The following is a 15,161-nucleotide window of genomic DNA, read 5'->3' as shown; positions in this document are numbered from 1 at the left end:
GCATCTACCTGCATGTGATTGTGAATAACGGCGACGGTGAGAAACACAATTAGGACTTCACAGCACAGGCACCGCCAAGAACTAAGAGCTGTCCCAGTCTTTCTGCGCCTGAGTGTGGGCATCGGAATGAGCTTGCTGTAAAACTGACGCTGCTGTTGTAGGACGTGGTCCTTATGCTTTAGAGGGACCCCCTGGCTCCACACTGAGGCCGGGGAGGGCCTGGCGAGACCAGTGAGGAGGCCCCCCAGCACCCAGGCAGGCCGTGCAGGTGCCTGGGACCTGGGTGGCAGCAGGACGGGTGAGGTGGGGTGTGAGAATCTGGTCAGGTTCTATTTTGCCTAAAGGACCTGGAATAGGGGCCAGGAAGCTAGTCCGCGGGCCACATCTGACCCAATGAATAAAGCTTTATTGGAACACAGCCACGCTCCTTCATTTACATATCATCTGTGCCTGCGTTTGTGCCACAGGGTGGAGAAGAACAGCTGTGGCAGAGACCGAACAGCCTTCAAAGCCAAAGTTATTTACTACCTGGCCCTTTACAGAGAGTTTTCATGACCCGCAGCTAGAATAGAAGGTAAACAGAGGAGATAATGCCTAGGCTTAAGCAAGTAGGGAAAGAAGAATTGTCATTTATTGGGATGAGGTCCTGGGGGAGGATGACATATGAGGAAGCATCAGGAGCGCGACTGTGGACGGGTTAATTGTGAGATGTGTATTGGATGATGTTTGAGTCTGAGGCTCAAGGAACAGGTCTGGGCTGGAGAGACAAGCTTAGGAGTCATCAGATTAGAGACAGGAAAGCCAAGAAGCCAGATAAATCAGGAAGAGAATAAACACAGGAGAGGATGGGAGCTTAACTATTGAGTCCTGGGCCCGCTAACGTTCAGAATGCAGAAAAATAAAGAGCCACACAGAGAACCAAGAAGAACAGAGACAGGAGGAAACCAGGACTGTGGTGGCCTAGAGCAGCCGTCGCCAACCTTTCGGACCTCACGGAACACACGGACCACTGGTTGGCGACCGCTGTTCTAGAAGAGAAGGGAGGAAAGCATTTCAAGGAAAAAAGGGCCAAAGCCAGGCGCAGTGAAGCTGTCAGGTCAGCTCAGACGGTGACTCAGTACCACGAGGCCTCATCTGAGGGAATCGATTCAGAGCGTGTGAGGGCAGAGGGGGGAGAGTGAGCACAGGCAACTCTCCCCGAAGTTCTGTTGTGAATGGGTGCAGAGATGTGGGTGGAAGCCCGCAGGGGAAATGAGATCAGGAGTTCCCCTTCTTTTTAATCCTCCCAGAGGATATGTTTATTGATTTTTAAAGAGAAAAAGGGAGAGAGAAACATCACCCAACAGGGAACCAAACCTGCAACATAGGTATGTGTCCTGACGAGGAATCGAACCTGCAACCTTTCGATGTATGGGACGACACGCCAACCAACTGAGCCACCTGGCCGGGGTAAGAGTTCCTTTTCATTTATTCCCATGATGGGAGAAGGAACAGAATGTAAATGGCTATTAAAAAATAAACGTTTTTCACTTGAGGTGGGAAATCTGACAAAGCAGGAGAAATGGGACTGCTGGGGCAAGGGCTCTGAGCAGGTGGGAGGAGCTGGGACCTAGGGAAGACCTACAACAAGTGGGGGGGGGGGGGCGGGGAGGCAGTGCAAGCCCTTCAGGAGGTCCCTTCTGCCTCACGTTTTCTTCACGAATAGGAAGGGGGGGCCATCAGCTAAGAGTGCGCATGGAGAATGAGGCTGCAGACTGTAGAAGGTAAGGAATAATTAGCAGAGTGGGAAAGGAAACCAGGAAATCCTATATAATAATATGCTAATTAGATCAGACAATGGAACGACCTTCTGGAGGACCTTCCAGAACGACCAGTGGGCGGGGCTGCAGGGCCGCAATGGGCTGCGATAGGCCGAGGCAGCGGGGCTGAGAGGGCCGAGCCGCTTGCACAAATTTCATGCATCGGGCCTCTAGTATGGTATAACTGCCTGCCACTGTTAAGGGTCCACTTGGGTTTGTGGTCATGAATCTGAAATGAGACAGGCAGCACGGTTCTGGGCTTTTCTCTAGCTTTGCTCACTGCACAGGGGCATGCTGGGGTTAGTGCTGCTGGTCCCAAACAGACAGCGTGCTGCGCCCAGGAGTGCTGAGGGGCTTGCCAGGAGCACAGAGTTCTGGGTCTCCTGCCTGACCTTCCCTGATGCAGTGAGACTCCCCATCAAACCAGTTCTCCCTGGACAGTTTCTAGCATTCCTGAGGGGAGGGGCGTGGGGAGGGAACAGGACTGGGGGAGGAGGGATGGCAACCATGGTGAGACAAGGAGTGCTGTCTCCAAGGAAAAGGTAAAACACAACCGGAATCCCGAACCCTTCCCCTACCAGAGCCCAGCACAGCTTCTCGGAGTGTACAGAGGAGACAGTTCAGGCAAAGGCACTGTTTATTACTGATGATTTGGCCTGAACTGTTCTCACTTTTCTAATGATGTATAAGCATTTATTTTTACATAAGGAGGAGGCTATACTGATGTCTACAACAGAAACTCTGTAAAACACTTTTATTTATTTTAAAATAAATTTTTAGCCGAAACCGGTTTGGCTCAGTGGATAGAGCGTCGGCCTGCGGACTCAAGGGTCCCAGGTTCGATTCCGGTCAGGGGCATGTACCTTGGTTGCGGGCACATCCCCAGTAGGGGGTATGCAAGAGGCAGCTGATCGATGTTTCTCTCTCATCGATGTTTCTAACTCTCTATCCCTCTCTCTTCCTCTCTGTAAAAAATCAATAAAATATATTTAAAAAAAAAATAAAATAAAATAAATTTTTATATTGATTTCAGAGAGGAAGGGAGAGGGAGAGAGACAGAAACATCAACGATGAGAGAGAATCATTGATCGGCTGCCTCCTGCACACCCCACACTGGGGACCGAGCCCGCAACCTGTGCACGTGCCCTTGACTGGAATTGAACCCGGACTATTCAGTCCGCGGGCTGACACTCTATCCACTGAGCCAAACCAGCTAGGGCTGTAAAACACTTTTAATTGACTAATCAACCTAGACAAGACAGGTTATTCAGAGGGGACAAAGGGAGAGTGCATTCAATGACTACAGAACTAAAAACTGAATGTTCAATTATTAGATGATATGATAATCAATACAGATCTCTTAGCACCTGTTTTCTCATAATTAGGATCTTAAATGATTACAATAATTACTACACTGGTAATAATTATGTTTGATAGAAATGTTCATTTAGAGAAAGGACAGATATTTTCAAATATTCAGTATGAGTCACTATCATCGTTTCCCAACAAAGATACTCCTAGATATCAACCATGAACTTAGTAATTATAAAGAAATAAACCTTACCCTAGCCAGTTTGGCTCAGTGGATAGAGCGTCAGCCTGAGGACTGAAGGGTCCCGGATTTGATTCCGGTCAAGGGCATATGCCCGGGCTGCAGGCTCAATCCCAAGTAGGGGGTGTGCAGGAGGCAGCTGATCAATGACTCTTATTGACTAGAGGCCTGGTGCACGAAATTGGTGTCCCTCAGCCCACCCTGCACCCTCACCAATCTGGCACCCCTTGAGGGATGTCCGACTGCCCATTTAAGCCTAATTCACGGGCAGCCAGACATCCCTCTCACAATCCAGGACTGCTGGCTCCCAACCGCTCACCTGCCTGCCTGCCTGATTGCCCCTAACCACTTCTGCCTGCCAGCCTGATCACCCCCTAACCATTCCCCTGCCAGCCTGATCAACACCTAACTGCTCCCCTGCTGGTCCGATTGCCCCTAACTACCTCCCCTGCCAGCCTGGTCCCCCGCAACTGCCCTCCCCTGCTGGCCTGATCCGCCCCCCGCAACTGCCCTCTCTTGCAGGCCTGGACCCTCCCAACTGCCCTCCCTTGCTGGCCATCTTGTGTCCACATGGGGATGGCCATCTTTGACCACATGGGAGCGGCCATCTTGTGTGTTGGAGTGATGGTCAATTTGCGTATTACCTCTTTATAATATAGGATTATATAGGATGTTTCTATCTCTCCTCTCCCTTCCTCTCTGAAATCAATAAGAATATATTAAAAAAAAAAAAGGAAATAAACCTTTTGTTAGCTAAGTAATTGTCAATAAGATAGCCCTAAAACATCATACCAGACAAACTTTTATGGCCTGAAAATTCAGAGAAAGCATTCTATGCCAATGTAAACAAGGAAATCCATAATTAGAGGCTTATTACTTTGACCATTATTTCAATCTCATACTTTCAGATGATTTTATCTTAAAAGCATCAACCAAACTCATCACATCAGCAGAACCAAATATAGTCTTAATCACTTCGCCATCAAAGATAAGACCTGACCCTGTTTGGAAAAAACGATAAGTTATGGAAAGGAAAACAGTTAGTTTTCACAGATCACTATCAAAATGAGTCGACATTAACAAAGCATGCTGTAATAATCTCAAATTCTAAACTATGGCTTGCAGGATTTAACAAGTTGCTGTCCAATTTATTGTACCCTGTTGTGGAAATGTCAACACTATAAGCTAATAAGAAGCTATGATTAGAATGCTAAACACACCCAGGTCTGAAGAGAGGCTTACCTGATGCACCTATTGGGGAGGTAGCTGGGGTCATGTTGTGGACATTGAGACCAAGACTCTGGGAGGGGCCGGGGGCTGATGCCGCTATAGGGGGCCCCGGAGGGTTCTCCCTCTGGGGAGAGGTGAGCGGGGTGGTCGGTTGGGAGGTCTGTCCACCAGCAAGTCGAGCCAGGCGCCTCCGCCGGATCTACGTGGGGAAAAGGGCAAATGTAAATACACAGCAGGAACGCTGGTCTGCCGGAGAGGAACATCAGCGTTATCAGTAACCACATTAGGGCGGAACGACTAAATATGTCTTGAGAATAAAGTACCCATTTGAGGAAAGTATTAACTCAGTGTACCAGTATTTCTGTAAGCTACCACCTCACTTTTTAAAAACTGCAGCTTAAAAATTATTTTAATTCCACCCAGCCGGCATGGCTCAGTGGTTGAGCATCGACCTATGAACCGGAAGGTCACAGCTGGATTCCTGGTCAGGGCACATGCCCGGGTTGCAAGCTCCATCCCCAGTGTGGGGCGTACAGGAGGCAGCAGATGTATGCTTCTGCCTCATCAGTGATGTTTCTATCTCTCCCTTTCTCTCTGAAATGAATAAAAATATTTTTAAATGTATTTTAATTCCTAAATTCTACCCCAAACCAAATGTTAAATTAGATGTGAAGGTAGAATAAACACATTTTCACACACTCACACACACACAAATAAATAAAACTGCATCTTACTCATCTTATCTATTTATCACACTTTCTTGACTGATTTTGTGAATTTACAATTAGCACACCACACTTTTAAACACACTAAAGCTTGTTGTTATTTTAATAAAACTATATAACATGGCCATTTTAATCACTCAAATAATGACAGAAAGTAACAAAAGTTATACTAAGACACAAATTTTACTTATCACGTTCAAGAGCAGAATGATTAGTTTTTCTTAATTTCAATAAAAATGTAATCTACAACTTCTTCCTTATACTAATATCCCAGAGTTATGAAGATATTATAAATCTAGATTACAAAATTAGATATCCCCCATGTTGAGAGTCATTAAATTCCTAACCACTTGAAAGACTATCCTACCTAGCCGAGACCGGTTTGGCTCAGTGGATAGAGCGTCGGCCTGCGGACTGAAAGGTCCCAGGTTCGATTCCTGTCAAGGGCATGTACCTTGGTTGCGGGCACATCCCCAGTAGGGGGTGTGCAAGAGGCAGCTGGTCGATGTTTCTCTCTCATCGATGTTTCTAGCTCTCTATCCCTCTCCCTTCCTCTCTGTAAAAAATCAATAAAATATATTAAAAAAAAAAAAAAAAGACTATCCTACCTTTCACAGCGCTATGAATACAAATTCTCAGTATTTCAAAATTCAGTAGAGATGTTCGGATTCTAAAACGTATTCCAAGAGTTCTAGAGACACTCTGACACATCCCCCTGGTCAGTCAATACCTCTCACTGACCACCTGCTGTCCCAGGCCCCGAGGACGCATGACAACGACAAGGCTTCCGGCTCTAAGCAGGCCTGAGAAGCAAAGCAACCAGGCTGCTCACACACTCTTTCCATTCGGAATAAGGAAGGGGACACATTACATTGTGACAAACGTTATCAGGGAGGGACCTCATCTGAACTAAGAGGCTGTCTGTCCTTGTAACATTGTAGGAAATCTGCTCCTTGTACTGTTCAGACGCCTGGCATCCTGACTCTTGACCCCACGCTCAGAAGCCCTCCGTGTGTCCCTGCTGCAAGACAGCTAACCAGGAACTTCTACGAAAAATGAAAGCAGGGGCTCGAACGGGTATGTGTTCATCTGTGTTCACAACAGCACTATTCCCAACAGCCATGAGGTGGAAGCAGCCCGAGTGTCCATCAACAGATAGATGGATAAATAAAATGTGGTGTGTCCGTACAATAGAATATTATTCAGCCTCAAAAAGGAAGGACATTCTGCCCTAACCGGTTTGGCTCAGTGCATAGAGCGTCGGCCTGCGGACTGAAGGGTCCTGGGTTCGATTCCGGTCAAGGGCATGTACCTTGGTTGCGGGCACATCCCCAGTAGAGGGTGTGCAGGAGGCAGCTGATCGATGTCTCTCTCTCATCGATGTTTCTAACTCTCTATCCCTCTCCCTTCCTCTCTGTAAAAAATCAATAAAATATATTTAAAAAAACAAAAAAGGAAGGAAATTCTGACGTACACTACAGCATGGCGAACTCTGAGGACATTATGTCATGTGACAGAAGCCAGGCACAAAAAGACAACTGCTGTGTGCTTCCTTCCACAGGAGGTGCCGGACTAGCTGAATTCAGAGACAGAAAGCAAAACGGTGGCTGCCAAGGGCCAGGGAGATTTTAAAAATCTTCTAAGTACAGAATAAAACCCTGAGTGACAGGAAAGCATGTTGTCATAGTCCCTCCTCCCACCCTCTGTCCACACAGCAATCAGGAATGCTTCAGAGACTCGGGTCACTCTCCCCACGTCCCCAGGCAGCGGCTCCGCTGCACCTGGGCTACCAGCCCTCGCCGGCCCGCGGCCGCCTCCCGGGCACCCGGCCTCCACGGCAGCCAGCGGGCCCTCTGACATTTACTAGCACATCGTAAACTTATCTAATCTCTGGCCTGGGAGCACTTTCTCTCATTCCTGGCATGGCTGGTTCTTCCTCCTCCTTCCATTCTCAGCTTGAAAGTCACCTGCCGGCCTCCCCCGCCATGGCCTCCTGCACAGCCCTCCGTGCCCCCTCAGCTGAGGCCACGGGCCTCTTTCCATCCTCCGCGCACTCCTCCTGGACGGCAAATACTTCTCTTTCTTCCTCACTGTCTCACTCTGCTCCCCTAGGGTCGTGGTCGGCAAACACATCAGTCCACAGAGCCAAATACCAACAGTACGACGACTGAAATTTCTTTTGAGCAGAAAACCGACGTCTGCGCATGGGCCACGAAGTTCCCATCGCACTGTGCGTGCGCGCCCGCGCGTGGTATTATGTGGAAGAGCCGCACTCAAGGGGCCAAAGAGCCGCGTGTGGCTCGCGAGCCGCAGTTTGCCGACCTCTGCCCTAGTGGAATGGAAGCTCCATGAGAAAACCATGCCTACCTTGCCCCTGCTGCATCCCCAGCTTCGGGCGCAGCGCCAGGCCCGGAACAGCTCTGTACACACTGAGCAACGGGAGAAATTAACACACGGAGTTGAGGGAGGCCGAGGCCCGGAACCACACACGAGCGCTAACTGAACATTCAGAACCCAGGCTGCTGCACCTTCTAGGACCGACTCCTTTCAGATGCACCTTCAGCAACCATCTCCGAGCGCCACAGCGACCTAAGCACTTCCGCTCCCACGGAGCTCAGGTTCTAGAGGCCGAAGGACAACAGCCGAATGAACCGAAAGGACGCCAGGTGGTTCCGAGCACCATCAGCGAGAAATAAAGAGGGAGGGATAGCCACAATCTCCAGATGAAGCACACGGAAGGCCTCTCTGGCACAGGGGCGTCTGGAGACCCCCGAAGGAGGAGATGGGATCTGGGGAGTGCGGGGGGACTGTGCGTGGCATGTTCAAGGTCAGGAAGACCAGAGTGGTTAGAGCACAATGAGCAGAAGACAAGCTCAGAGAGGAAAGGGGCCTCCAAGGTTGGTCACTGACAACTACTTCAGCTGCTGGATAGCCTATGCCAGTGGTCGGCAAACCGCGGCTCGCGAGCCACATGCGACTCTTTGGCCCCTTGAGTGTGGCTCGGCGTTAGAACCACTTCTTCAAAATAGACTCACCCCGGCCGAAAACCGACTTCTGCGCATGGGCCACGAAGTTTCAATCGCACTGTACGTGCGCGCCCGCACATGATATTTTGTGGAAGAGCCACACTCAAGGGGCCAAAGAGCCGCATGTGGCTCGCGAGCCGCGGTTTGCCGACCACTGGCCTATACAGAATAGCTCTGGCTCTGGGAACCACCAAAGGGCTCTGAACAGAAAGTGATTTGCTTACGTTTTTACGTTTTTGTTTTGGCTGCGATGGAGAATAAACTGGGGGAGCGCGGGCGCAGGCAGAAATACTGGGCGGCCACTGCCGCAGTCTAGGAGGATGGGTGACGGCTGGGACTAGGGTGGGTGGCTGTGAAGATCGTGGTGCGTGGTCAATTGGATACATTCTGAAATCAGGGCAGTATTTTAATACTTTAAAATGTGTCCAGGTATACACACCAATACAACAGAACGCCTGGTGAAGACAGACTAAATTTTCATGGAAACCAGCATTTGGAAATTTGCTCAGAATTAAGTTTCAGTACCTTAGAGGCGGTTAAATTTAGCTCATGCTTGACTTCAAAGTCAAATTCAACCTTTACTACCTACTACCGAGGTAGTTTCAAGATAAGTCGCTTAACCTTTGGGCTTCTGTTCCGCTTCTGTCCCCGGGGATACGAACGGTGCCTTCCTCATCGAGCCCTGAGAAACCACTGCCCTCGCCCTGTTCTCCACCTCGCGGCTCCTACCTCCACGGCTCTGCTGCATCTGTGACGCCCTTTGTGCGCTACTTACTCACCACCCCCCTGCAGCAAGTTTCTAAGACAAGGACTTTTCTCAGTTTTGTTCTGATGTCCCCTCAGTGCCTAGAAGAGTGCAGTGCACACAGTAGGTGCTCTTTAAACATCTGCTGCGTGAATGAAAGAAGACATGGAAACGTCTAGAAAACGCATTGCACATAAAGTTTACTGAATAACACTATCATCTTTGGGTAAAACGTGAAATCACTTGAACGCTGGGTGCCAAGTTCAGCCTGAGATGTTAGCTTCAGATGTCCTCGGTGACGTAAACACAGAATAAATGTCCTGGCTCACTGCAATGCGGGCTTGAAGGAAGAAAAGGAAGTTTTCCGAGAAGAAAGATCTCCATCATGCTGGTATTTCCCAACCTCTGCCCCCTCCACTCTACAAGCACAGGTTGTAAAAAAGAATGAAGACTCAGACTTTGTGAATATCCTGTGGACTGCTAAGGGAGATGGAGGAATGCAGTTAGGGACAGAGGCAGGTCCATGCACACATGAACTGGAAGGACCGGTCCTGACGCCCCATCGTAAAGACCTACTGTTAAGAGAAGAACAGCCATGACTGGGCAGTGCTCGGGGCTGCCCACAGCAGCCACGCCCTTCAGTGGACTGACCACTTTCTACAATGGTGGTGACTTTGCACTGGTTCAGCAACCTGAGGACCCTGGGAACATCTGGACAGGAGCCTCCCAAGAGGATGGTTCTGAGCAACTGCAGGCATAAAGGCCTGTCAAATTCACTGAACTATTAAGAGACTTGAATCGTCCAATTTTATCACAAACAGAACATATGGGACACAAACTAAGAATAGCCCCAACATACCAAAATATTATTAAACATTCTTCTCTGTGCTTACTCTGCTTTTTTACACTAAGCATAAGACTGATATAATGTCTTTTAAGTAAAGCAAAAGTACTTTTTTTTAAAAGTTTGTTTCCCCCGATGTCACAGAGAGAAAACACCAAAAGCATAAAAAAAAGGAACTTCCAATTCCTCAACTTCTGTCCTAAACCACAAGTCAACCCAAATATACTAATAATGAAATCTCATTTCTAAAGTTTTCTTGTCTTGACTATTTCAGTGCTTGCTTCGCAAATGACATTAAAACAGGGCTTTCCCCAGAACTGTTCAATCCTAATGTAGCATGTCCTACCCTCACATTCCTGATTAACTAAAAATAGATTCAAGACAGAAGGACTTGTATGCATGCATATAAGCACAACCAATAGACACAAGACACTGTGTGTGTGTGGGGGGGGGGGGGGTAGAGGGCAAGTGCGGGGGGGGGGGGCGAAGAAGAGGGCGGGGAGAGGTCAATGGGCAATGGGGGGGGGGAAGGAGACATATGTACTACTATTTGTAATACCTTAAACAATAAATAAATTAATTAAAAAAAAAAACAGCAAGGGACACTGGGGACACGAGGCAGAAGCTAAGACAGGATGGGCCAAGCTGGTCCTCTTATGTTTAGCACTTGGGGGGGGGGGGGAATAAATCCAAAAAGCATTGTTTTCAAGTTAGTAAACAGTCATTCTACCAAAGCATCTTACTTTTCTACTAAAAAATTAAATCCCAACAAAGAAAAACGCTTTCCAATATTTACTCGTTGGAATGGTCTTCTTCTAGAGAGAGCTCCTATTTTAATTATTATTGTGGTTTTATTTTTTTTAATAATTGGCCATATCTAAAACTTACAAAATGCTATGACAATTTCACAATATGCCTGTATGTAAGCCCAAAATACATCCCAAAACAAATGCATTCAAATCTGAACACCACAGCTCTGCAATCTAAAATCCACCAGCAGCCGAAACCGGTTTGGCTCAGTGGATAGAGCATCAGCCTGCGGACTGAAAGGTCCCAGGTTCGATTCTGGTCAAGGGCATGTACCTTGGTTGCGGGCACAATCCCCAGTAGGGGGTATGCAGGAGGCAGCTGATTGATGTTTCTAACTCTCTATCCCTCTCCCTTCCTCTCTGTAAAAAATCAATAAAATATATTTTTTAAAAAAAACACCAAAAAACACAAATTTAAAAAATAAAAAAAATAAAATCCACCAGCAGTTACCTTTTAAAAAATTGTAATTTTAAATTAATTTTCATTTAAAAGTTCCAAAAGTCCTGCTGCTTACACTGCCTCCCATTTTGAAAATATATTAACCTCAGTCTACCACTGCCATCCTAGATAAAAGAGGCCCCAAATGTGGAAGAATGCCTTTTCCTTCAATCCTAACATTATAGCAAGAATGACTTAAATTCTCCTTCAAAGGTTTGACCTGAACACAAGTAAATGTCTCCTTACTTCTCAGTACAATCCCATCACCAACTCGCCTGCAAAGAGAAGCTAACTCAGCATTTGGACACTACAGCTGCCCTGATTGGTCACGGACAACTACTTCGGCTGCTGGATGGCCTAAGACAGAAGAATATAATGAGTAGCATGACCTAGCCTTATCAGGTGCCAGCTGCTGTTCTAAGGGGTTCATATATATATATATATATATATATATATATATATAATAACCCAAAGAGATGCATACATTTATTTTCCCATTTTATCCAGGAGGAAACTGAACTCAGCTACAGAAGAGATGCGAACGTAGTCAGTCTCACTGGGGAGTGCACGGCCGTAACCATACCCCAGTGATCTTGCAGCAGAAAATCCCTGCTGAGGTGCAGTGACTTGCAAATAGAGGCAACCTTACTCCCCTGATGGCACGCGCTTGTGCATTATTAGTTATGAATAAATGAATTTATGTATAGCATGTTAGTATTGCAGAGATTATAGTCACACTCTAACAACATTCGAGCAGTGGTCAACTCCCTCTTTGAGTGTGTATATTAAAATAAAGAATGTTTCCATTTTCAGGTTCAAGATACATAAAGTACTAGTAAATAAAAGGGGGGAAAAAAAAAAAGACACTTCATGAACATATTCTTGCCCCGCAAATGCAGTCCTTTCTTGGTTTATTAAGTGTCTACTTTGCACCAGGCACCGTAGCAGGCACTAAAGATAGGACAACACGTTGAGTCATAATCCCCACCCTCAAGCAGTTCGAGATCCAATGGGAAAAGACATAGAAGAAAATCAACAATTAAAATGCAGCATGATAAGGTCTGCACAAGATACAGTGGAATAGAAAAGTCACAAAGGAGGCACTTGGGGGCATGTGTTATTGCTTCATAGGGAGGTTACACACCCATCCACATCCATAAATCCATCCACCCACCCACCCATCCACATCCATCCATCCATTCCCCCATCTATACCCATCCATTCATTCACCCATCTATCCATCCATCTCTCATTCCTTCCTTCTACCCACCCAACCCCATCATTCATCCATCTATATAGAGCTCAGTAATGTTTAAAAGAAAACAATCTATTTCCTATTCACTTCAATATATCCTGCTCTTTAAAGGAGGTATATATTTATAGTATATGTATTTTACCACAATTTTTTAAAACCGAGTTTAAAAAGCAGTTTGATGCCGAAGCCAGTTTGGCTCAGTGGATAGAGCGTTGGCCTGTGGACTGAAGGGTTCCGGGTTCGATTCCGGTCAAGGGCACGTGCCTTGGTTGTGAACACATCCCCAGTGGGGGGTGTGCAGGAGGCGGCTGATCAATGTTTCTCTCTCATCGATGTTTCTAGCTCTCTGTCCCTCTCCCTTCCTCTCTGTAAAAAATCAATAAAATATATATATTTTTAAAAAAGCAGTTTGAAAAAGGGCACATGCAGTAATTCCCTTTGGGCATTTTAAATTACAATTTAAATTACAATGGATATTATTATTAGTGCAAATCATGCATAAATGAAAATGGAAATGATACTTAAGAAACTTCTATTTTCCCCCATCTTTCATGTCCCTTCACATAATTTCTAATGCACATGAAACAATTATATAATTGCCATTCTAATCACAACATCTCAAGGCAAAAGACTACTTTATTCACAATTCCCTAGATCAGAAATCACCAAACTTTTTGAGTGTGAGGCCATCTGTACAAAGTAAAAGTGAACGAGCAAACCAAAGCCCTTACAGATGACCACCCAAGGACCCCAAGTCGTCCTTAAGGGGGGAAAAAAGTGACATTCTGTTGATGAAATCCAGGGAAAGGATGCCTGTTCTGTATCATAGGTAAAAGATTCGTTATGTAAAAGTAAAAGGTTAATTAATCAATGAACGGTCACCAAGCACAAACCTAAAACAAAAAGCCCTAAGTGACACCACCGCTCTGCTCTGCACAACTGACATTCAACGTTCAAAGGGGCTATGCATTGTTTCCCTGTGCAGCCTGGGTTAACATCTTTAAAAATTACTGCTGAAACCCAAGTATCAATTCCTCTGATGGATCTGCATACAGTAAGAAAAGGGCTTTTTTAAAAAACAATTTTTTAGCATTTTTAACTCTTTCCTTCATCTTGCTTCAAAAAATATTTATTGTCTGCTTTGTTCTGAATGTTCTTATCTCTCAATACCCTGAGCATGACAATTATCTATTTTTTAAAAGGCTAAGTGACCAACTGACCATCCGTCCATCCGACCGTCTGACTGACCAGCCGGTACATATGACGCGCACTGGCAATTTAAAAATAAACGTTGGCCCTGACTGGTTTGGATTGGTGGATAGAGCGTCGGCCTGTGGACTGAAAGGTCCCAGGTTCGATTCCGGTCAAGGGCATGTACCTTGGTTTGTGGGCACATCCCCAGTAGGAGGTGTGCAGGAGGCAGCTGATCAATGTTTCTCTCTCATTGATGTTTCTAACTCTCTGTCCCTCTTCCTTCCTCTCTGTAAAAAATCAATAAAATATATTAAAAATAAATAAATAAAATAAAAATAAACGTTGACTCACACATGTGCGATACATATAACGCTCTCGCCAGCGCCAATCGCATGTGTGTGTTTCGATCTGTCATTGTCGATCGTGAATTTGGTTGTTTTTAACATTCTGAAGCTGAAAGAAAGTGCAGTCGTCAATAGAATATGTCTGAAGATCAACTATTGGCACAAAAGACTGCAACCTAACATAATCGAAGCTGAAGTATTAACAGGACCTGCGGAAGGAGAGGTTGTTCTGATTCCAAGAATTGATTTGTCCCCGTCTGACACTGGCCTCACATTTAAATTAATTCGAAGATAGTTTCCCATGATGCGAGCATTTGTGATGACTATTAATAAATCACAAGGACAAACTCTAGACAGAGTAGGAATATTCCTACCTGAACCCATTTTCGGATATGGTCAGTTATATGTTGCTTTCTCTCAAGTTCGAAGAGCGAGTGATATTAAAGTTAAAGTTGTAAATACTTCATCACAAGGGAAATTAGTCAAGCACTCTGAAAGTGTTTTTATTCTTAATGTGGTATACAGGGAGATATTAGAATAAGTTTAATCAATTTATCAGTCATTGTTTTTATCAATGTTTTTATGTCCTGTCTTTGTTTTTATACCATGTTGTTATTGATTACTTACTAATCAATTTGTATATTATTTTCATATACATTTTACTAATTTTTTTTCATCTCTGACACTTCTATTATAGAGAAATGGCAAACAGCGATATTAAAATATTTCTTCTAATTAATTTCCTTTCAATGTGCACAAATCCGTGCACTGGGCCACTAGTATGAGTATAACATAAATCAAATCACACCAAACTTTTTATGTTCTGCTAGATTAGAAAATTTGCTAGATATTTTTAACCCTTTGCACTAGCTTGCTTTTTTCTCGATTCCTTTATTCTACTCGGGATTTAATTTTTTAAATACCCCAGATTTTACAAAGCGCAGCAGTAGAATAAAAAACTGGAGTTCCTTTTCATACAAACTTATTTATTTGGATTTTTTTAATATTTCAAATTATTGATACATTCAATAACCGTCACACTCGACATCCGAGTGCAAAAGGTTAAATTTTGCATTACTTTCCATTTCCCTCTCAGAAATTTCCTCACTAGGACATCCATATACAGAATGTTTCCATCTCTAAGATTAAATGTATGTTTTTTTAAAATTAGTAATCTGCACAGGATTATTTTTGGTCAA

General features: G+C 45.3%; 1 protein-coding gene across 2 annotated transcripts in view; it reads right to left on the bottom strand.

Annotated features, from left to right (window-relative positions):
• UBE4B (ubiquitination factor E4B) overlaps positions 1-15,161 on the bottom strand; it is a 94,074-nt gene that overhangs the window by 57,129 nt on the left and 21,784 nt on the right. For both annotated transcript variants that reach the window (XM_028160996.2, XM_008151753.3), the window contains exon 2: positions 4,594-4,780. In XM_028160996.2, the coding sequence (XP_028016797.2) occupies positions 4,594-4,780 (187 nt within the window). The remainder of the gene's footprint in view (positions 1-4,593; positions 4,781-15,161) is intronic.

Source organism: Eptesicus fuscus, chromosome 9 (assembly GCF_027574615.1).
Source record: "Eptesicus fuscus isolate TK198812 chromosome 9, DD_ASM_mEF_20220401, whole genome shotgun sequence".
Taxonomy (NCBI): domain Eukaryota; kingdom Metazoa; phylum Chordata; class Mammalia; order Chiroptera; family Vespertilionidae; genus Eptesicus; species Eptesicus fuscus.
This window is presented reverse-complemented; position numbering and strand designations above follow the sequence as displayed.